Genomic DNA, 24,031 nt, shown 5'->3' on the forward strand with positions numbered 1-24,031 from the left:
TTCACGTGCTTCACCAAGTATTTATGTCCACATTTTAATTTTAGGTTAAAGTTTGGAGTCTTCAGTTTTTATAAATAGATGACTGTGTAAATGTCTTCAATATATGTCTATATTTTGGTTCTTTATGTATATATTTGGCTATTCCAAAGACTTCAAAAGACTTCAGTGGGATTTCTAAAGACTTCATTTTGTTTTTGAAATAATTACAGTCACAATCATATTTGAGTGCATTTTAGGTATCAATAATGCATGCAGGATTTTGAAGACATTGCTTGATTAAGTCAATTGTTTTGTATAAAACATCTCAAAAGCTATTTTATGCTTGTGTTTGCTCATGAAAGTGTGAAGTATGACTAGCAAACTGGTGATGAAGGCTTGGGAAAGAGAACCCACATCATACCTTTTAAGGTCATTCTTTTTTTTTTTTTATTAAATCATAGCTGTGTACATTAATGCAATCATGGGGTACAATGTGCTAGTTTTATATACAATTTGAAATATTTTCATCAAATTGGTTAACAGGTCATTCTTGTTGTAGAGACAAAACTGTGTTTACACAGGTATTCTACAGTGTAAGTGGTAAACAGAGAGACTCACAGAGAGACAGAGGAAGAACAAAATTATAGACTTTTGCCAACCATACTGGGATTACTCAGCAACATATTTGGGAACTGCTGGTTTTGAAAACTTGGTTTAGTCTTCGTGGCTAAAAGTTGGCAGATGGATAGCCATCAAAGGTGAATTTGTCTTGAGATGACAAAATCATTTGGATCCAAATATAGGGAGTAAAATGAGTATAATTTTTTTCCTTTGATCAAATCCTGTTTGGTACCACAGAGTAATTAGTCCCTTGTCTAGCTGTGAAGGCAATTCCAGAGGAGGAGTTCTATGGACAGTGTTATAACCTCGCTGGAATAAACAGTTGTTGAATAGTTAGGTAACTTCAACAAGTGACCATTTTGAAAAACAGTGGTCTTTTGAATATTTTAAGGCCTGATATGTTTATTTTAAATACTCAAAATTTGAACCTTATAATCCCACAAGACCTAGCGTGCTACTAGCAGGAGGTGCCTACCATAGAACCTCAAGAAATGCTGAAGAGGCGGGGCATGGTGGAGAGGAAAGAGGAGGGGAGGGAGAAGAAGATACTTGTCCACGCAAAAACCTGTAGGTAAATGTTCATAGCATTGTTATTCATAATGGTCCAAAAGCGGAAACAACCTAGTTATCCACCAGTTGATGAGTGATAAACACAATGTGCTATTGTAACACGATGAAATGTAATTTGGCTATAAAAAGAAGTGAAGCACAAATACGTGCTACAACGTGGATGAACCCTGAAAACATTATGCTCAGTGAAAGAAACCAATTACAAAGACCATGTATTGAATGATTCCATTTCTTTCAAATATACAGAATAGACAGATTCATAACATCAGAAAGTAAATTTGTGCTTTCCTAGGACTGCAGACATTGGGTGGGTGAAAGTGAGGAATGACTGCTGCTCATGGATTTGGTTTTTTTTTTCTTTGGGGTGATGAAAATGTTCTAAAGTTGATTGTGGGGATGGCTGTACAACTCTGAATAGTTTTGAATTGTACACTTTAAGTGGGTAGATTGTATGTATGTGAATTACATTCTGATAAAGCTGATGGCTTTAAGTATTAGTGACCTTCAAACAGTGCTAGTGACCCCTGGCCCCTTCCCCACCTCTGTGGTCTTTCCACTGGTTGGTTGGTCCCACTCCCTGGAATACTACTGTGCCTCCCAGTGACTTTCTCACTGAAGTCTAAAATTGCAGGTCCACTCCTGGTTGGCGTTCTCTAGTCTGCTCTACTTTTTCTTTTCACCATAGTATGTATCACCCCCGACTTACACACAGTTTACTCATGTACTGTGTTCATCGTTTACCACCTAAGCCCACCTACAATGTCACCTCCATGAAAACGAGGACCATTGTTTTTTTTCACACGAGCTTAAAGAAAATACCTGGCATATAGTAGGTGCCAAATTATGTAAACATGTATTTCTAAAATTAACTATTTATCTCATTACCCCAGAGAGAATCTTGATGTGGGGGGATTATTAGTTCTTTTGATTTGAAGTAAAACAGTTATTTTTCACTTTGACTTAGTAACTTCACTCCAAGGAATTTATCAAAAGAAAATAATTCAAAGGAAAAAAAATTGTTTTGGCTTACTCTGTTACCACCTTGTGCCAGCTATTATTTCAAAGTTTATAATAATTTAATGACCAACCAATAAATTATGGTCCATCATCTTAGTATTATATCACATAACCAGCAAAACCCTAATGATAACTTTTATGATTTTTTCTATAATCTGTGGGGGGTTTTGTTTGTTTTTAGAGATGGAGGTCTTGCTATGCTCTTATGTGTCCATAAAGTTTGTGTGTAACTTAAAAGCAATAGTTTACTATTTTAAATTACACACAAACTTTATGGTCACCCTGTATTTCAGGTTGTACTAAAATTCCTGGGCTCAAGCAATCCTTCCATCTCACCCTCTCCAGTAGCTGGAGTTGCAGGGCTGAGCCACTGTACCTGCATAGTGATGGCAGTTTGCCAAGGCTTGCATTCCAGTTATAAAGGCTGGAAATGATTAATGTATAAACAAGTAAGATAGTTTCAGAGGTTGATACTTGTCATGAAAAAAGTACAACAGGGCAAAGGATTAAGGTTTGTACGAGCATGTGGTGGGACAGAGTTGACATCTGACTGAAGGCTGATTCGCAGGGAAGAATGGTAAAGCAGGTCAGTCACCAGGGTCTAGAGTTCCAAAATGTTTACCATAGAGGAATAGAGCATGGTGCCCAGCATAGGAAAAGTTAGTTTAGATTTATGTTTGAAGCTAATGAGGATGAGGATCAAGCATTGGAAGACATGGGCCTGACAAAGGCTATTGTTAGAGGCTTAAATCTTAAACTCCAGTGCAGTGGGAATGGAGTGGAGAGCGCAGCTGCTAGAGAGATTTAGAATATAATAATGGGCCTTTTTTTTTTCCATCATAACATAGAAGGTCAAGAAAGAGAGAGACATCTAGAATAATTCTTGGGTTTCTGGTTTTGTAGCATGTGTAGGGAATAGAACAAATACATAGTGAAGTATCAATATGGTGAGTTTGTTGTATATTTTTATCATTTATTAAAAATACTTGTATTACTATAATTTTTAGAATAAGTTAAAATCAATGATACATAGAAATGCATTTCTACTAATTGGTCTGTTTTTATTAAATGACATAGAAAGAGCCTAGATACTATGAATGTGACATTGTCTTTAAAAAAATAAACAGTAAGAAAAGGGAAGACTGTAGAAATTCTTCATCAGTTAAGAAGTATTTATTTTTGTGACATAAGTAGAAGCACATTCAATGTTTATGTTTGGAAATTATTTTTGACTCCTTTAAGATAATCTATAGATCAGGTTGACCAGATCATTTTTTAATTCCTGTACTCTAAGGTGTTCAATTTTTTCACTAGATTCAGTGTTGTCTGAAAACTTACTGCACATACTCTCAATTTTAGCATCAAATCTGATGAAAATTCTATAACGTTTGTTCTGAGTCTCTCCACATTGTTGCTAGGATGCTTATTACTGCATTTTGTATGAATGTTTCCAGCAGAGTATGCAGTTTTTTGACAGTGGATAATATCCAAGCCATTTACTCCATATTTAGATTGTTGACTGAAATATCTTAAGGAATAAAATTAAAATCATTACTGATTACCAGATATTAAACCCAGCATCCTTTTCTAGGTCTGCAAAGCTTTCTCTGTGTTAGAGGAAATAAAGTTTAGGAAGGCATTCTTTCATTTGTCATTATTCAGAGAATATTTATAACACATTTGCAATGCCTCTGCCCTCAGAGGCAGCACGGAATAGCAGGAGAGCGCTGGTGAGTCTTGAGATCTGGCTTCTGACTTCCTTTCAGTCATGAACTGGCTACAGAATTTTGGCAGATACATATTTCCTGAGACTTTGGTTGATTATTTATTAAATGAGTAGTTATACAAGCTCTAACATTTTATTATCCTAATAAAGGCATTTGATTCCTTTGAACATTGACATGTAAAAATCATTCTGAAAGCATGTCATCCTTTCATAATTTGATTGTTTCATTTGCTATTTGACACTGAAGTATGTAAGATGTTATTTGCCTCTTCCAACATTAGTACACACATACACACACACGCAAACACACATGCACAAGCATATTTTGAAGATATGTAGTGCTTCTCTTAAGAACAGAGTTTGGCCTTATTCTGTAAATGTGTTCAGAAAACAATATAACACACATACTGAAGGCAGCTTGTTTTTAACTTGTAGCTAAACATGACATTCAAATGTTAATTGGATGAATAAATCTTGTTCATTTTACAGACATGGAAATGTCAGTGGAATAAAACTATTTATCACAAGATAATGGTCTCCTGCCACCAGATAAATGCCAAGATGAAGATACTTATTGAAAATGTATCAAAATATTCTATTGCTATTTATTGAAAATAAAGGTTGAGGAAAAGTTCAACTTTTCAGGTCAAACATGAGGAATGCCCTGCGTATGGTATTTGTATATTACTGTATCAAAGACAGTGTGCGTGGAATAGAAACATGGGAAATTCTAAGAAATAACAGTCGAGAAATGAGTCTTTTAGCTTTGAGAACCACTGAAATAGTGAAGTAAGGACTTAGGGAAGATACCTAACAATTACCAAGCTCTTATTATGTACCTAACACGGTCCTGTTCATTTACATAAGCCTCATAAGAACAAAATTTGAAAAGGATTGTTATTTTCATTTTTCAGGTAAAGTTAATAGCAAAATAACATAGTCACACAAAGAGAAAGCACCAACACCAGGATTTAAACAGCGTGGACAGAGGCTTTGCAAATGTTTTTAAAATATTTACTGAATAATGATAATCTAGTGCTGTTTCCCTGACACCCTACATTTCTACTCATACTCCATATGTCTAAATAAAGAAAGTGATTTTTGGCTTTTTGAAGTTCTTAAATATATTATCACCCCAATCTTTTTTTTTGCATCTGATGACCAAATACTTTTTTGGAGCTAGTGATTCAGTATTCTAATGTGTTTTGTTTGAGTAATATCATCCATTTGCCTAAGGAAAAGGCACACCCTTAAGTCTTAAGGACTTGATAGCTCTCAATGGGCCAAGTAGTGCTAAATTCTAGCGTGAAGACACCTTCTTTCCATTAGTGTGTGGTTTGAAATCTGTAGGTAATGAGGATGCACGCTTTGTCTCTCTGCTTTTTTTTTTGCCAGAATTTAGATACCTAGTTTTCCACTTACCTTGTGTATTTTGTAAGTGTCATTGTGGTCTTCATAAAATCCATTATTTGGATGGTTACAGAATAGAGACGGATAATCAAAACTACTTAAACCAATAAAAGAAGAATTATTCCTCCCCAAAGCTTTTACTAATCTCTTCACACCAAGCCCTTTTCAAGTCCCTTCATCCCAAACAGCCCCATTAGCACTGGGTGCTAATATCTCCTCTTGACTGTCAGCCAACTGCAGTTTTCTTTGGGGAGAGACCACTCTCTCTCTAGTTAGTGTTTTAGCTTTTGATGTACTTGTCATAGTTTCCCCAGTGACAATAGGCTCCTGAGTAGGAGAAATTGTGTGTTTTCCTTCTATTCTCCATGGTACCCTGCAGGAGCGATTTGGACATTGCAGGTGCTCAAATCATGAGACAGCGAAGGAAGCATGAGTTGGGGCTCCAGGTTTGAGGAGTAGAGGACGCTCTAAGACTTCAGAGGCAGCCCTGCTGCTGCCTTGTGAAGATGGGGGTCTATTTGCCTGGTCCTTTGCCTGTGCTTCTGTCTATCTGTTCTCTCTGAAACACATTTTAAAATCTTTTGGATGTTATTTTTTTGGTAAAATTCCTAGAAGTAACGAATGAGCAGATAATTTAAATGCTAAATAGATACAAAGAAGAGAAGCCTAAATGTTTAAACTCTGCTCAGGAAGAAAATAGTAATTCACATAGGATTCCTTACATATGTAGTAGTATAGATTTGTTTTAAAAGTTATAATACTCCATTTTGCCTCATTGCACTCCTGAAAGCAAGATGGGACACCAGCAGCTCTACTGGAGCTACCAGTGAAAATTTGGCCAGGGTTCTTGCTCTTGCCACATGTGTTCAAACCAGCATGGTCTGATCCGGAAGCACGGCCTCAATATGTGCTGCCAGTGCTTCTGTCAGTACGCGAAGTACATCGGGTTCATTAAATTGGATTAAGTAATCTTCCTTGAATGGATTATCCAACGGGACGCAATGAAAGAAACCATGCTAACTCAGTACATATACATATGGCCGATACATGTTAAAAAAAAAAGTTATAATACTCTTCCAAGAGCTCTAGATTGACACCAAGTACCATTGTGTCACATGGATTGCTAACTCAGTCTTTACCATGCACTTTCACAGATGGGAGACCTTTAACTCTGAAGGACATATGGGAAGGAGTCCATGAGTACTATAAGACACGGCTGCTCCAGGGACCTTGGGACACTATCACCCAGCAGGTTAGAGTATGTTTCATTTTATTGAGTGTGGTCCTTTCCCTCTGCTCATCTTTTCATCTGTTTTCCTCTCCTTCACTTTTTCCTCTACATTCTTACAGATTTCAGCTCAAGATATTTTCCTTAAAACACCTTCCCAGCCCAGTCATGGCTTAGTCTCCCTACTATAAGCTCTCATAGTATCTGTCATTTTCCTTTGATAGTGCTTACCATAATTTAAAATTTGGATGATTTTTTAAAAAAGTAATGTCTGTCTTTTCTGCTATATAAATGCTCCTTGACTTACAATGGGGTTATTTCCTGATAAACTCATCATTAAGTGGGAAATATTGTTCACTCAAAAATGCATTAAATATACCTAACCTACCAAACATCATAGCTTAGGTTGGCTTACCGTAAACATGCTCAGAATGCTTATATTAGCCTACAGTTGGGCAAAGTCCTGTAACATTAAGATAGGGTGACCAGACATCCCGCTTTTGGCGGGACAGTCCCGCTTTTCAACAGTTTGTCCCACGTCCCGCAGCATTTTTAAAAAGTCCCGATTTTTGGAAAGAATGCATGAATGGGCGGGAAAACAAGAAGAGAATATACGGTTTCCGGCTGCCATGTGGCTATTTTGCCAGAATATGAGTTTTATATTATTTTTGTTAATTTTCTAATGTTAAACTGTAATAATAACAAATAATTGCTGAGAAGTGATTATCGAGAACTGTTTATCAAAGTTTGCATTGTTGTCAGGCCCTGCCCTGCCCAGTCCCCTGTCCTGCCCCGCCCCTGCCCCACCTCTTGGCCATGTTGTCCCGCCTTACCAATGTTAAAATCATTAAGCCCATCTTACAATAAAGTGTTGAATAGCTCACGTGATTTATTAAATGCTCTACTGAAAGTGAAAAACAGGATAGTTGTATGGGTGCTTGAAGTATGGTTTCTACTAAAACAGGTGTATCACTGTTGTGCCATCGTAAAGTTGAAAATTCGTGAGTTGAACCATCATCTGTCTGGGATCTCTCTTGGGTTTGCCCCATGTGGGGAAACTGTTTTCCTCTCCATTATCTATCCCGTACTAGTGTAAAACTGAGGGTAGGTGCTCAATAAAAATGTATCAAGTAAAGGAAAATAGAAACTGAGTTGGCAAGATATACTAAGAAATACATGATTTAGCTTGTGTCATCTATAATGTTTCCAAGTTTTACTCATAGGTACATTTGCAAAGATAATGAACTTTTGATTAATACTAGGTTTGCAGTAGTGATTTGCAAAAGTAGAGAAAAATAGATCTGCAAAAGTAGAAAAAGTAGATTTGCAAAAATAGAGAAAATAGATCCGTCAATCATATAAGTCATCATTACTGCCTTGCTAAAATCAGCAGTTAATTATTTTAGAAATTTAAAAATACTCATCACCTTGCAACCAATCATGATCTCCTTAAAAATAATTTTTACTTATATTAAAAATCTTATTTTTTTCAAATAAGCTTAATGAAAACTTCCTTTAAAACTGACTATCAGTCATTAGAATTTTTATGCCCTCTTATGTGTTTGATTGTAATGATAGTTTACCTCCTAATCAACATAAGAATTCTTAGCATCCCATAAGCAATTCTCTGACAGTGACTGCAAGTGACCATTTTCTAGGTTTTAATTGAGGACAAAACTAACTTTGAGTGTATGTATCTTTCACATTGACCCTCAAAATAGTCTTTTCCTTTCTCTTCCCACTATTTCCTCTTAGAGCAAGCCTGTGACCTCACCTGGCACAATTAGTAAAGCTTCTATTGCCAATCTTCTGCTCCTGGTCATACCTTTTTAACTCCTGCTGTGTTTACTTACCATGCTCAGACCTGTGAGAGCTCTCTAGGGACCCTGGGGATGTGGTCTGAATGCCTTGCCTGGGCGAGAGTGGCTGCCATTTCCTGGCTCCAACTTTCCCTTTTATATTCTGCTCCTCCATTCTACACAGCTCTTGCCAAACTTGGCTATCCACTTCCCTGTACGCATCTTGTTCAGTGTGTTCTTGGAATTTGTTCCAGGTCTGACGCCTTCCCTCTTTTTTCTATCTGCATATTTCCTACATATTCTTTTGTGTGTTTCTTTCTCTGAAACCAATTCAACTCACAAAAGTGGCCCCCTCTGAAATCCAAGTTCAGTGGACCAGGCATACATGGTTGCTATGAAGAAAGGTAATGTGACATGTAAGCAAAGCAGCCCTAAAGATTTTTGGCAAGAACATTTTATTGTATGCAAACTATTTTAGATTAACTTTTAAGTATGTCCAGGTAAATGGCAGGAACTTCAACTTCTACTGTCTTATTTATGACCACAAGCTGTCCAAAAATGTGTGCTACAGAGGCAAATCCACAGGACCCAGGTTTGCTTGTAAAAGTCAGGGATGAGGGCAAAAGATGGAGAAAGAGAGTATCCAAATATGTCTACTTAACTTTGCACCTTTTTCTCAACTCCTTCTCAGTGAACTTTTTCCATTATGCACTGGAGCCCAGTTCTTATCCTTTTCCTTCACTACTAGTCCTATTATTAATCTCCTAAATGCAAACCTATATAGCTCAATTTCTGGTGGTCTGTGTCATTTTGGTGTTATAATTCTGTTCTGACTCATGACACAGGAACAAAATTTTGAATTCAGCTAAATTTTCTTAGTTTCCTAAGAAAATCAATGTTGCCAATCAATTTCTTTCCACGGATAGAACTCCTAAGGTGTTAAACCAATCAAATGAACCAATCTGTACATTGAGTGTTTTTGATAGAACTGATTGTCTTTCAATTTATAGGCATGTGAGTGTCACACAGACAGCCTGTTAGGTACTATGTTTTTCCTACCTATCATAGTGTCGGAGTTACTATTACTAGTACTAATACTATTACTATTACTAGTAGTAATACTATTACTATTACACTGTCTGAGTGTCACATAGACAGCCCATTAGGTACCGTGTTTTTCCTACCTATCATAGTGTGGTAGTTACTATTACTATTACGATACTAATACTATTACTATTTCTAACACCATGACTGGTGGTCATGTAATAGGAGGGATTTCGATATGACCACACTGTGTACAACTGTATAATTTAGATGTTCTTTGGAATAGTGGGATTTTATCTATAGACAGGCATCCCACTTTTAATAACAATACTTAAGCTTTAGAATTGCTCATCATAGTGCATGTCTAGTCATTAAAGACCAAGTAAGGGAAACTCATTTGTTGCCATTGCACTACTTGACATTGAAAGTCATCGTGAATATTTCCTTTGGAAGTCTGGGCTCTTAATCTCAGATCGGTTAGTGAGTTGATATCTATGTCCTCTTCTTTGCTTGAGATCTTTAGGAGAGTGGGTCTTCATTTTTTGTAAACTCTTGTGTAGAGAAAAAAACAATGTGTCCTCAGTGGGATGGAGGGGGCAGAATATAATACAGCACTAGGGAAGAATAAGCTGAAGGGACAGTGGTAGTGGTGCCAAATAGTAGACCCCATTGTGCAGAATTATACTAAGGAATCAGAGGCTTGCAGACTAAAAATGATAATAATAGCCTGCCCTCCAGAGTGGCTTAAAAACAAAAGCAGCCTTTGCATAAAATAAAATGCATTTCACTTCATTTTCAGGCCTGAATGTGCTCATATAGCTTGTTGCTCTTCATGTTTAGTGATCACACTTCTGTTCTCTTGGCATTTGTCTTGATGATAAAGACCTGTTCATGTCAGCCATGAACCCTCTATTTTGAAGACAAGCCACTCATGAATCTCATACATTTGATTACGGTGATTACTAACCTGCTTTTGTGCAACATTATGGACTACCTTTTATCTCAACCCTGCAGCCTAATAAAGAACTTCTGAAAGGAAGTTAACAGATGCCTAGGTTGGATCTGTCTAAATTGGTATGGTGAATATTATAATAATGATCACTGCAAGGCGTTGGTCTCTTTTAGGCCAAAAGTTCCTGTGATCTTGGCATGGCTTAAAGAGACAAGACAAAAAAGCATGCCTTCAATTTACTTGAAGGTGTATGTTGTTTGTGGGTGTGGAATGATTAGATAAGCAATTCGATTTTTTTCTTACTTCTTTTTAAAACTTTGCATTATGGAAAATTTTAAACACATACAGAAGTAGGGGTAATAGTATATTGCACTTATCAACTCATGGCATTCTTATTTTTTCCATGGCTTACCCAGGCTGGAGCTTTTTGAAGCAAATCCTAGATATCATTTTATCTAATCCATAAATACTTAAGTATCTTTAAAAGGTAAGGGTTCTGTGTAAATTTTTATAGCACTTTTATTACATATAACAATAGCCCCAAATAGAAACAGCCCAGATGTCCTTCAATGGGTAGGTGGTTAAGCAGACAGTGGTACATTCTTGCCCTGGAATAGTACTCAGCAATAAAAAGAGCCAGCTATTGATACACTTAACAACCTGAGTGACTCTCCAGAGAATAATGCTGCATGCAAAAAGAAAATTCCAGAAGGTTACATAGTGTATGACTCCACTTCTATAACAATTGTGAAATGATAAAATTATAGATTAAAGAACAGATTTGTGATCGCCCAGTGCTAGAGAGGGGGTATCTATGAGAGGGAAGTGGGTGTGGCTATAAAAGGCAACACGAGGGAAACTTGTGGCAGTGAAAATTTTCCAGATCTTCACTGAATCAGTGTCAACATCTTGGTTGTTATATTATACTATTTTGTAGAATGCTATCATTGGGGAAAACTGAGAAAAGGATATGAAGTATCTCATTGTATCATTTGTTACAACTAAATGTGAATCTACAATTATCTCAAAAGAAAAAGTTTAATTTAAAAAAGTACTCAAAATGCTTCATAATTCTATTATCAGAAATAAAATTGTTAATAATTTCTTAATATGTGTGTGAAAACCCCACACTGTACCCCAGAAGTGCATTAATGTATATAGTTACCATTCAATAAAAAAAAAAATAATAATTTCTTAGTATCATTAAATAGGCAATTGATGTTTATATTTCTCCAGTTCATATTTTTCATAATTTGTGTCACAATCCATTAGATTTGCACATTAAAATGGTTAACATCTCTTAAGACTTATTGAATCTATATAGATTCTCATTTTTCCCTCTCGTTTTTTTCCTGGTAATTTGTTGTTGTTGTTTTTTGAGATAGAGTCTCAAGCTATTGCTCTGGGTAGAGTGCCGTGGCATCACAGCAACCTCAAACTCTCAGGCTTATACGATTCTCTTGCCTCAGCCTCCCAAGTAGTTGGGACTACAGGCACCTACCACAATGCCCAACTATTTTGTTGTTGTTGTTATTGCAGTTGTCATTGTTGTTTTAGCTGGCCTGGGCTGGGTTCAAACCCACCCGCCTGGGTGTAGGCTGCCTGTGCCCTACCCACTGAGCCACGGGCATTGCCTCCTGGTAGTTTTTTGTTGAAGAAACTGGTTGTTCATTCTGTAGTGTTTTGCATTCTAGATTTTGTGTGTATGTGTGTGTGGGGGGCTGTTTATGTGTGTATGTGGTTAATCATATATTTGTGGTGTGTTCAGTATTTTTCCCCTTGTATTTTTTTATAAACTGGTAGTTAGATGTTGAGCCTCAGTCAAATTCAAGTTTGGTTTTGTGGCAAGAATACTTCATAAATGTTTCTGGGTACTTCCGGCAGGAAGCACGTGATATCTGGTTGTCTCTTTGTTGCAATCTTAGCAGCCATTAATGATTACTGCCTAGTCCCATTAATTCATTAGAGGTTGCACAATAGTGATGTTCTAATTCTGTCATTTATTATTTATTGTTAGTTGCACTACTTCTATAATGACAGTTTTTCTTGTCAGCTTACTTACCTGAAGTACAGATTGCATAGCAAAGCCTGGATAAATGCTTAATTCTTTCTATTCTCAGCTTTCAAGATAATGAGTTGGTTGTCTAGCATCCTCCAAAGATGACCAAGAACTTTTTTTAATGTATCCTTATAATGCCTTATGCATTTCAATTCTTTGTAATGATCATGTTTATTGATATTTAATTTGCCTCACCTTTGGCTAGTGAAAGTCTCTTTAATTTGACTCCTGAGTCATTTTGGTCGACCATGTAGCTTTGATGGCTTCCTTGTTTTGTGTTGTGACAAGTTATAACACACTTATGTTGTGCAAGTCAGGCCCAGGAGGATTTGTTCCTTTGGGCAATGGAAGGGCTGTATGTGAGTGCGGGAGCCAGTCAGAGTAGATTGGACTGTGTGCCACCACTCACTAGCCGCACGCTCTGGGTCAAGTTACAGCGTCTCTGTCTTAGTATGTTTTTCCATTAGAGATGATGGTTACATCTACACAGTCAGTGAAAAGACTAAATAAGTCAATATATGTAAAATACTTTGACTATTTCCTAGCACACAATAAGCAGTAAGTAAATAGTATAATTATCATAAGCATTATTATTTTCATGTATACGTAGTCACTTCAGTGATTGTCTCAGCCATTGACTACTAAACTGTTTCAGATTTAGGATTTTAACCCATCCTCCCTTTTCACTCTGGACTAGATACTAAACTGCTAGACTTTACCCATATGCATCTACCCTGAGGTCTCTGTCTCAGCCCTGTGCTGCCCTTTCTTCTCTCTCTTCTCCCCCCCCCCCATCAATCTTTTGCATTCTGGGACCACATCCTGACTTTTATGGGCCTCGGACACATTTTCTTCCATCTAAAAGTATTCAAAATTGTATTTTATAACTGCCTTTTGTAAATTTGACTATAGTCATATTAAATTGTTTTCTTTAACCTAAAAGTTTATTTTCTTTTCTTTTTAAAAGCAATTAAAACATTTTCATGAATTCCTAGAGATGTGGTAGACCCTAGGCACTGTGCCTATTTTAATAAATACACTGGCCTTGCTAGCTACATCTATCCGCTCTTTTCTGCCATCACAACAGGGCTGCAGAAACCTCAGGTGGCTGTCTCCTGTCCTTTTATGCCCAAACGAGTCTCACTGCCATTTCTATGTTTTACAGCTGCATTAAAATGATGATAATAGAAGGGACTTTGTACAATGAGACTGGCCCTGTGCTAGACCCATTTTCTCTCTAGTCTCAAATTCTCAAACCACAGGAGATTCTTGTCTGTTGCATCATTTTATGCACATGTGTGACACATGCACGTACATACACACACACCCCTCTTGGGTATGGTCTTCCAGAGTTGCCTTCTCTCCAAGCTCTGCTTTATTTCCCAGCACTCAGGGGATACAGTTGTGTATGAAACTCAACCAGTGTCTTATGGCCTTTTAAGTATGTTCTTTCTAACACTTGAACTATGTGTGCTTAAATTTGGAAACCAAGACTTACACACACACCCCTCTTGGGTATGGTCTTCCAGAGTTGCCTTCTCTCCAAGCTCTGCTTTATTTCCCAGCACTCAGGGAATACAGTTGTGTATGAAACTCAACCAGTGTCTCATGGCCTTTTAAGTATGTTCTTTCTAACACTTGAACTATGTGTGCTTAAATTTGGAAACCAAGACTTTTACGGTATTTTATTTTTTGATCCCATATGTCTGGGGAAGGCAGGTACAAGTTAATGAATAGGGCTGGATGGATAAAAGTGGGAAGAAACTCATTGATTATTATTCTTCATTTGATCCCGCTGTAAGAGTGCTGTGCAAGAATCAGGTTAAACATTTGTAGGGAGTAGAATGGGGGGAGCCTGTGCAGTATACATTTTACATATCCCAAGTACTACTGATTTCATTTTTAAAAGACTTTCTCAAGCCTAAAACATGTAAAAATATGGTAATTAATTTCACTGAGTTTCATGATCTGTCCGTGATAAATTTCTCAGGATAAAAAAAAATCAAAACACAACAAAAAACATAACTCCTTAGGAACCTTTTGTTGGATAGATTGCTTTTGACTCTCCATGATGCAGGAAGCCACTGGTTAAGGATTCTTAAATAATGAAGCTTGATCTGTTGCCTGGTGATTTATAATGATGGCTGATAAACTGATGATTTAATTGTGCTTCCTCTAGTAATAATGTTAAGTGCTCCAGTGAAGTTCCAGTGATTGGCTTTCTTCTGAACTCAGTCTCCCTGGAGTCTTTAGGCATCTCTTTTACACAACATCCGATAACTGACTTTTAACTGTTCCTATTTTAAATAATACAAATCAATTAAAACACACAGCTGTTTAACAAAACTTCTCAGTGTTGGTATAGGTCTCGGTGGGTATTTCCTGATGGCTCATAATGACATCAATTTAGTGCACCTGGTAGGATCGGTGTGAACTGGAAGTGGTTTAATTCTTAAATGACAAGAAAATTAAGAAGGTTTTATGGATTGCTGCTGCCTCCTCAGAATCACTGCCAGCTCCATTGCTGGCTTCTTTCACGGTGGAGTTTTATTTAAATGGAACTGCAGACAACATGTGATTGTTTTCTGTATAATTTGCTGCTAATTTGTTGAATCTGAATTTCTAGGTAGTAGTTCTGGGTATTAATCAGCCACTTTAGTGGTCAGGTTCATGGCAGCACAGTAAATGTATCTATCTTGTGGGCTTTTATGTTTTAACAGTATTCTGTGATTCTACCACATTTTCTTGTCTTAGGAGGGTGAAGTATGCTCTCACTGTTTTATCCTCATGTTGGTGTCCTGCAGTAATAAAGACAGTGCTTTTTTGCTCTGTCTCTACTAGTTATTATTGGCTGATTGTCACTCTATACACACATTGTACTTTCGATATTTACTGGGCACTGATGCTGTGAGTACGAAACATGGTACCTCACTTTCCTATTTGTTTTTTTATCAATTTAGAAATGTCCATTGTCATTCACATTCCATTGCATGTTTATTGTTTGGGGGAAAACCCCACATTTTATTGATTTTATTTGTTCCTTGGATGTTTCTTACATTAACAAATATGTGCAGAATGGCCAGGAACAGTGGTGTTTGCCTGTGGTTCAGCTACTCAGGAGGCTGAGGAGGAAGGATTGCTCAAGCCCAGGAGGGTCAACCTGGGCAACATAGCAAGAGCTTGTCTCTCTCTCTCCCTCTTTTTCTTTCTTTCTTTTTTCTTTGAGACAGAGTCTCATTCTGTTGCCTAAAGTACTGTGGCATCAGCCTCACTCATAGCAACCTCAAACTCCTGAGCTCAAACAAGGCTTCTACCTTAGTCTCCCGAGTAGCTGGGACTATAGATGCCTGCCACAATGCCTTCCTAGTTTTTTTTTTTTTTCCTCTCTCTTTTTAGTAAAGATCGGGTCTCAAACTCCTGAGGTCAAGCCACCCTCCCACCTTGTCCTCCCAGAGTGCTAGAATTATATGCATGAGCCAGTGAACCCAGCAAGGACCTATCTCTTAAAAAGACAAAATAGCTTAGCTTGACATTCTGGTGGGTGCCTGTAGTCCCAGCCGCTTGGGAGGCTGAAGCAAGAGAATAGCCTAAACCCAAGAGTTGGAGGTTGGTTTGAGCTATGATGCCATAGTACTCTACTGAGGGTGATAAAGTAAGACTCTGTCTCTAAAAAAAAAAAAAAAGACAAAACAGCTTATCTCGGAGTAACTGTGTATATTACTGGAAGTGCCCAGCAAGTTCATTTAATAAAAAGAAGTATATGAAACTTTTTTTCTCATTATTCTTTGACCAAGTAGTTTATTTTTCTTAATTTTTTCGACGTTAATAACCTGTAGTATTTGTAGAAAGTCCTACCTGCGTAGTAAATGTTATTTAAGCATTGGTATGACAGTTCTTTCTCATCCCACTTTTACTTTCTAAAGTTTTCTAACTATGAACCACTAATTAAGTATTTAAATTAATTTGAATAAAGGGGGAGATTTATTATATGCCTTCGATCTTGTTAAATTAATTTTAAAGATGTTTTATTTCAATTTAATGAGTTTAAGATACATAGTTAAATTAAACAGGATAGATTTCTTATAAATAACCAGGACATACTGGTATATTTGGGTTTTACTCATTTAATTTGAAGTTTATTTCATTAAATAATAAAAGACTGATTAATGTTCTTTGTTGTAGGCATATCTGGTTGCACAAAATAATACTTAAGTTTTTAGCATCGAAGTTACATTTTTGACTCAGCACATACCTTGAATTTATACAAAGGCCTTCTTTAAAGACTACCCCAACATTTCATCGATCCTCAGAATTTCTATTTCTAAAAGAGGAGCAGCTTATAAATATAAAAATAAAATGCCATTTAAAACATTTAATAATTAATTTTAATATTACTCATCTTATTACATTTCATTTTGATAATTACCTGCCATCAATTTTTAATTTTTAATAAACATCTAGTTCCAAAACTTCAAGTTTGAAGAATATTTATATTCTCATTTCCAGTTTTTGAGGAAGAAGTTAATGATAGGTAGTAAAATAAGAGGCAGGTGGAGAAGCCTGGGGGGACAGAATAAGGCAGGCCAGGACCCAGAGGGTACACTGAACACAGACTCCACTGATCACCTACTCAAGTATGGTTTGAGTCCTGAGTATGGAGTTTATGCTTAAGCATATATTTTAGTGTGGTACAATAGGTGACTGTACACACATACTCTACCAGGCAATTATTGTACTTTTTTTTCTTTCCACTTTCTATCTCATTCAGCTTCTCTTTTCACTTGTAATATTCCCTGGTTCTCTCCTTGTCAGCTGTAAATCTCATCTTATATTTGTAGTCCATATTTTATAGTTAAAAAGTTGGCCAACAAATAGAGATAATATCAAAATATATAAAGTATTTGTGCAAGTCATTACAATTATTTTTTATATGCTGTTGTTACTTTTTTCAATATATTAATTTAGTTCTGCATCCCTTTGTCCAAATTGAATTTCAAAAATATTTCAAGGTTGGGTGCAGTGGCTCACACCTGTAATCCTAGCCATCTGTGAGGCCAAGGTAGGTGAATTGTCAGAACTCACAAGTTCGAGATCAGCCTGAGACAGAGTGAGACCTCATCTCTAAAAATAGCTGGGCCTTGTGGAGGGCGCCTCTTGTCCCAACTATTTGGGAGGCTGAGGCAAGAGAACTGCTTAAGCCCAAGAGTTTGAGGTTGCTGTGAGCTATGATGCCACAGCACTCAACTGAGGGTGACAAAGTGAGACTCTGTCTCAAAAATAAATAAATAAATAAAATAACAAAAAAACAAAAATATTTTGAGTGGTCTATATACATATATTCAAATATACTAATAATACATATATATACTATTACCTTCAAAGCAAGAGGATAAGAACTAAAAGGGGAGGGGGAAAGACAATTTTAAGAGAAAACTAGTCTAAGGAAATTTCTCAGCTTTCTAGAATAACAAATAACAAAAAGAGAAAGGCAATTAAGTGCATTGCTTCCATTCTGTTATGGAAGAAAGCAGACGAGGTTATCAGGAGGGACAAACTTTTTTCTCATATTAAATTCTAGGTAGATCATTCTACAAATATGAAAAAACATCTCTTTTATAGATAACTACTCAAACCAATTCTAGGAGATGGGGGGGGTTATGCTCAGTGGTAGCTGTTTGAGAGAATTATAGTAATGTACTCTGTGTAAATAGGTTTATACTATAAAGGTCCTTACTGGCAGCTCACTGTTCAAATTCAGCCTGTAGAGGTATTTTGAGTCTTTTGAAACATTTTCAAATGTGAATGCCTTTAGACTGGCTATGTGCTCTGTAGTTAATCATGGCCTCCTCTCTCTAGTTCCTCATACAATCTATTTTATTTATTTACTTTGCCTGCCTGTCTTCAAAAGGCATTTGAGTTTGTCTATTCTTATATTGATTCAAGATACAAAAGAAGGAGCTTAGAATTCTATATGAATTTGAATGGATGAATCTCAGTACTTATCTTGGACTGTCCTCAAATAAAAGTGGTATCATCTGGGCTTAAAAGTTTTTATAACCATTACTTTTTTCTGAGTGATAAAAAAGTAATATAGTCTAAAAAATTTTACTCAAATACAAAATGCCATAAAGAAGAAAATAAAAATTATTCATAATCCCAAACATAAAAGTTACCACTGTTAACATTTCAGTGTAAAGTTTGACCTAAGTTAGTATATATATAAATAATGTCATGTATAATACATATATATAATACATATATAGTGTATGTATTATACACATATATAACAATACACAAAAAATCAAAACATGCACTTAGTTTTCAAAATTTACATCACAGATATCTTTTCATCCCAATGTTTCATCCCATTGTCTAAATTTTTCATTTACTGAGACTAGCCTGAGCAAAAGCCAGACCCCATCTCTACTAAAAAGAGAAAAACTAGCCGAGCATAATTGTGCATGCCTATCATCCCAGCTACTTGGGAAGCTGAGGCAAGAGGATCGCTTGAGTCTGAGAGTTTGAAGTTGCTGTGAGCTAGGATGTCACAGCACTCTACCCAGGGTGACAGAGTGAGACTCTGTCTCAAAAATAAATAAATACATACATAAATAAATTTTTTATTTAATAGCTGTGTAAAATTCCATTATAAGGGCATGCCATAATTGGTTTAACCAAATTTATGTTGTGAACACTGAGTTTTTTCCAACTATTTGTGCTACGAACAAATTTCTAAGTGAACATCCTTGTACATGTAACTTAGGCAATTGTCAAATTATTTGGGGGGTTAAATTTTTAAAAGTAGAATTGGTGAGTCAATGAGAATTCACCTTTAAAAGATTTTGTTATATGTTCCCATGTCAATCTTAGAGAAAGAGATACTAATTCTTCCTACCAGCAATTAAAATACCTATATCCCTTCATGCTCACTGACACTGGTCATAATCGTTTTTCTTAGTGTGTTACAGACTGATGTCAATCAAGCTCCTGATTGGAGTTACATATCAAACAATTTAACACTGAAATTTCCAGATGAATAGCTGGAATGTACATTTTTCTTGCAGTTGATTGACACATACATTTTAGACACTGAGGAAGTTGACATATTTTTACCAATCCTGGGTGTTGTTCCTGCTGTCCAGAAGTGGCCTGCAGGAGTATCTGCCACCAGGACTGTGTAAAATTTGTTAGATTTGCATAAATGATTGAGCAGAATTCCATGGATGCCCTTAAGTTCTGCTCCATTAAGCATGGAAAGTAGGGTCTTGGATTGGAGGATTCTTGCTGGCTGGAGTTACCAATCATCCACCTTATTCAGATAAGACTGGTGTAGAATTTAGTAAGTCTTCGCTTAATGTCTTCGATAGGTTCTAGGAAACTGTAACTTTAAGCAAAATGACTTATAACAAAACTGGTTTTACCACAGGCTAATGGATATAAACCAGAATTAAGTTTATATTAATATGGCATATTTCTGGTTGCAAAAACATCACCAAACTTCTAAATAAGGACCAAAACACTTCTGATGTTGAATGTTGAAATAAGTGTGAGGTATATATACATTTAAGAAAGATTGATAAAAAGTAAAATAATTTACCTGCTTATTCTAGATGCGAGTCATGGATGGAGGGAGCCTCCATGGTAGCTCAGAGCACCAGGTGGGAACCAGCCCTGGGGGCCAGGATGCCATCCCGTAACAGGGCACACTCACTCCTACACCCTCAATCACTCAGTTGGGGACCAATTAGACCCCCTGTGAAACTAACATGCACATCTCTGGGATATGGGGGAAACAGGAATCCCCAGAGAAGCCCACACAGATGTGGGAATTATGGTGCCAACTCCCCACACTCAGCAGCCCTGGCCAGGAATCCATTTTATTTTCTCATCAACATTCTGGTAAAATGATGTATTTGATTAAAACTGTATCTCAGTACACCTGCCAGGATCAGGTATCTGTGAAGGTACTCCCTCCACACACTTAAAGAATAAACATTTTAGATACTTTAAAAATATCTATTTGGATCCTGAAAAATATCTCCCCAAAGTGACAAGTTTGGATTTGGCATAGCTGTGTCTCAGCTGCTCTCCCACAGTAATTGGCCATGAGGCTAATTTATTCCTTAAGCAGAACTGGGTGGTCACCATAAAGATGAGTGCTTTGCTGTCCTAGGAAATAAAAGTTTTCCCTCCTTTGAAAAGCTGTATGAAGTTATTTATAAATAAATATAAAAGAATGCAACTGTCTTTTATAACCTCTTATGAATAGAATTTATCTTGTCCAAAGGTTAGTATTCCAGTATGATGGCAACCATTTCCCAGTACTTAACACATATTAATTCAATTAATCTTTGAACATCCTTATGAGGTTAATACTAGTCTCTACATTTTAGAGAAGGGGAAATCGAGACATGAAAAGATTAGGTAGGGTGCTAAAGGTCAGACATCTAAGTAACAGATCCAGAATTGAAACTCAGATAGCTGTACTTGGGAGCTCATGTCCTGGACTACTGTGTTTTACCTCCTCCCACAGTGCTAATCTTATTCTCAAAATGGGTAGCATATTAAAGATATCATATTAAATCAGACTGATCCAGTTTTGAGTCCTGAACTCATTTGCGAATATGATGAAAACTCTGGACTCTTTTCCTGGATACACATAATGTACCTCTAAGCAGGAGTCCCTCAGACCTTGGCAGGGCATCCAGATCCTTAGAACTTGTGGCTGTCCTGGATTAAACTCAACTTCCATTCTGCCCTCCCACTGTGCCCTTCCTGGAAACCTAACGCACAGTTCTCACAGCCCCTCTCAAATAGGGGTCTGAATTCGATTTAGAATCATCATACTAGATGCATTTGTGCAGATTTGGAAAGCAGAAGTATGTGGAAGCTTTATCAGAAGCACTGCAGACATGAAAGTTGTCTGCATGACCTCCACAGAGCTGCCGTGTCCAGGCACTAGTTCTGAGAAAGGCAGAGGAGAGGGGATCCTTTGTGCTGGTGTGATTTGTATCAATAGCAGTTGTGGTGTGACTCTGATCGTGGCTGCAGTAGAGGCAAGTTTTTGTTCATGAGAGTGGAGTGTGTTTCTAGAATGGCAGATTCCTGACCTGAGAAGTGACAGTAGTTCTCATGGTGTCCAGTTCTACGGTGTTCCTTTGGTAGTTTTTCCTGGAACATCATCTAGAATTTATTTACTCAACCCTCCCAATGAGAATTTCAACTAGACAGAGATCTCCAACTACACAAAGTTGACTGTTTTTTACAACTGAACCTTGAATGATACTATTTTATATAGTTTGACCCAAGGAGAGTTTCTTCTAAAGGTTGAAAGTTTAGCTCTGAAGTCAGAAACTCTTGGTTTCTTTATTCAGATTCTTTATTAGCAGTGTGACCAAAGACAAGTTACTTGACCTTTCATCTTCCTTGTCTACAAAATGGGAAATTATTTCCATATGAGGAACATTATGAAGACTATTCCATTGGGTTGTTGTGGGAATTATGTGAGTTAACGCATGGTATAGTGCTGGGCACGTGGTTGATATCATGAACATGAGCCACCAATACTGAGAAAAGGAAAAGCAGTAAAAATAATTTATGTTTTGTATAAAAAATTAAGCACTTCAGTGTTCAATACAGGAATTGTTGAGCTTCAAGTTTCCTAGAGCAGTGTATTCAGGGCCCAGACCCACCGCTTAACTGAGGAGGAAGCTGGCATAGAGTACTTAGTACATTTACTTAACTAAAGAATTGTGTACTTATTCAAAAGAGGATTTAAAAAATGGAATTTTCTGGTAGCAAAATTCCTTCCAGACTTCACTTTTAGTTGTCTGGCTGGATGTGCTATTTATTATGGAATAAGGTTTGCAAATCACAAGAGGTATGCCCCAAGGCTGCACGGGCAGGAGAAGTAGCCCATCTGGGCCGTGGTGAGAATGGTCTCCACAGAGCCACTCTCCCGGCCAGCCCATTAGCAGTTGCACTGTGCAATCTGTAGTTGTTATTGGCCCTGTGGCCTGTAAACCTACAGCTTCCCATTGAGATAAAGATAAATCTTAATAAGTCCTACAGTACATCTAGAATTGAATAGTATAAAGATTGTACTCAATTTTTTAAACTACTTATTGGTGAAAGGAGTTAAATTGAATACATGTCTAAGTAGCTTCCTGTAATCAATATGCTCTTTTTCTTCCAGGCCTTCTCCCCTACCCCCGCTCTTGGCCTTATTCAAACAGTCTTTAATAACCAAGATTGCAGTGGCCTGTCCTTCACAGCCTCGCATAGCAGTTCAAGTTTTTCAAACTTAGACTGGTTTATATACAGCCAGTGTAAACCTCTACCAGAGGATAGTTGGCACAGTCAAGGCCTTGGAAGGTTGCTCATGGTCATCCATTTAAACTTTCCTAAAGCTTTCCTCCCCCACGTCCGTGGTCCAGTCTTTAGGCAGTCAAACCAATTGCAAGCAACTGTCAAGGGAGAAGCGAAGTTTAAGAGTGAGTCCTGTAAAATGATCACTTTTGATTCTCCAAAGTCTATATCACAGGTAGAAATAATCAGAAAAATGCAATTATTTTCCACATTTAAAAAATTGTATTTTAATTTCTTCATATGCAGGTTTGACAGCAGGGCCTTTATCACTACCAGGAAAGGTTAAATGATCAACAGTGACGTTCTCTCAAATATGTGAATTTCTCCTTTGGACTTTGCTTTAGGAGAATTAGGTTATGACGTAACTTTATACAAGTCGAGTGGAATGTTTTCCCCATTGATCAAGAGGGCTATCCCTACAGGTGTGGACCATGGGGAGCCAATCTTTTTATAATAGATCTGTCTTTTTTTTTTTTTTTTTTTAAGCAGGAAAATAATTTTTAATTATTATTCAATTGTTTTTGATTAATATTTATTCTCTCCCATTCTCTAAAGAAGTAGATTACATTTTCAGGCAAAAGGTGTTGATAGGCAAGAATTAGAACCTAGAAATCTTTTTTTTTTTTTTTATTGAATGGTAACTGTGTACATTGATGCACTTTGGGGGTAGCATCACAGGAATGGAAGAAAAAGTATCCAATGTACACATACCTATTATGAAATTAATTTAAACCTTTTTATATGAAAGCTATAACCTAATAACAAACTAAGGATATGGGGAGGGTGGAGGGAGGGGGGAGAGGGTGGAGGGAGAGGGATTCGAGGGTTCACCTCTGTGGTTCATCTTGCAAGGGTACAAGTGAATCTTTCTATGAGTAGAATATGAATGTTTTGACATAATAACTAAGAAAGTTACATGAAGGCTATGTTAACCAGTTTGATGGAAGTGTCTTGGATTGTGTATGAATAGATCTGTCTTCTACTGAGGAAACTTTAATCAAATCATTATCATTTCATGTACTCCCATCTCATGAAATTATTTCGTCAGCTAATCTGGGTTTCATTTTGAGTTCTGGGAAGCCCTGTGTGTGAATAAAGGTATCTTGGAGATGCTCTTTGTGTATGTTAGGGTGTATGGGGCAAGAAGAAACACGGTTGTGGTTCCTTGAAAGGTCTTATTTTGAAAACGTATTCTGCTGCTGTTTGTAGATGGCTGAGCTAGAAGGCATATTGCCTAGATATGCCTTCAAGTTAAAGG

The 24,031-nt window shown here is 37.0% G+C and overlaps 1 protein-coding gene and 1 pseudogene across 1 annotated transcript in view; both read left to right on the forward strand.

The window, feature by feature from the left end:
* The window catches only part of ATG10 (autophagy related 10), a 262,904-nt gene that overhangs the window by 178,559 nt on the left and 60,314 nt on the right, over positions 1–24,031 (forward strand). The window contains exon 5 of the mRNA XM_003786018.3: positions 6,478–6,575. Coding sequence (XP_003786066.1) covers positions 6,478–6,575 — 98 coding nt within the window. The remainder of the gene's footprint in view (positions 1–6,477; positions 6,576–24,031) is intronic.
* On the forward strand, positions 6,118–6,288 carry LOC111723927 (annotated as a pseudogene).

Source organism: Otolemur garnettii, unplaced genomic scaffold (assembly GCF_000181295.1).
Source record: "Otolemur garnettii isolate 467f Iridium unplaced genomic scaffold, OtoGar3 scaffold00017, whole genome shotgun sequence".
Classification (NCBI taxonomy): Eukaryota; Metazoa; Chordata; class Mammalia; order Primates; family Galagidae; genus Otolemur; species Otolemur garnettii.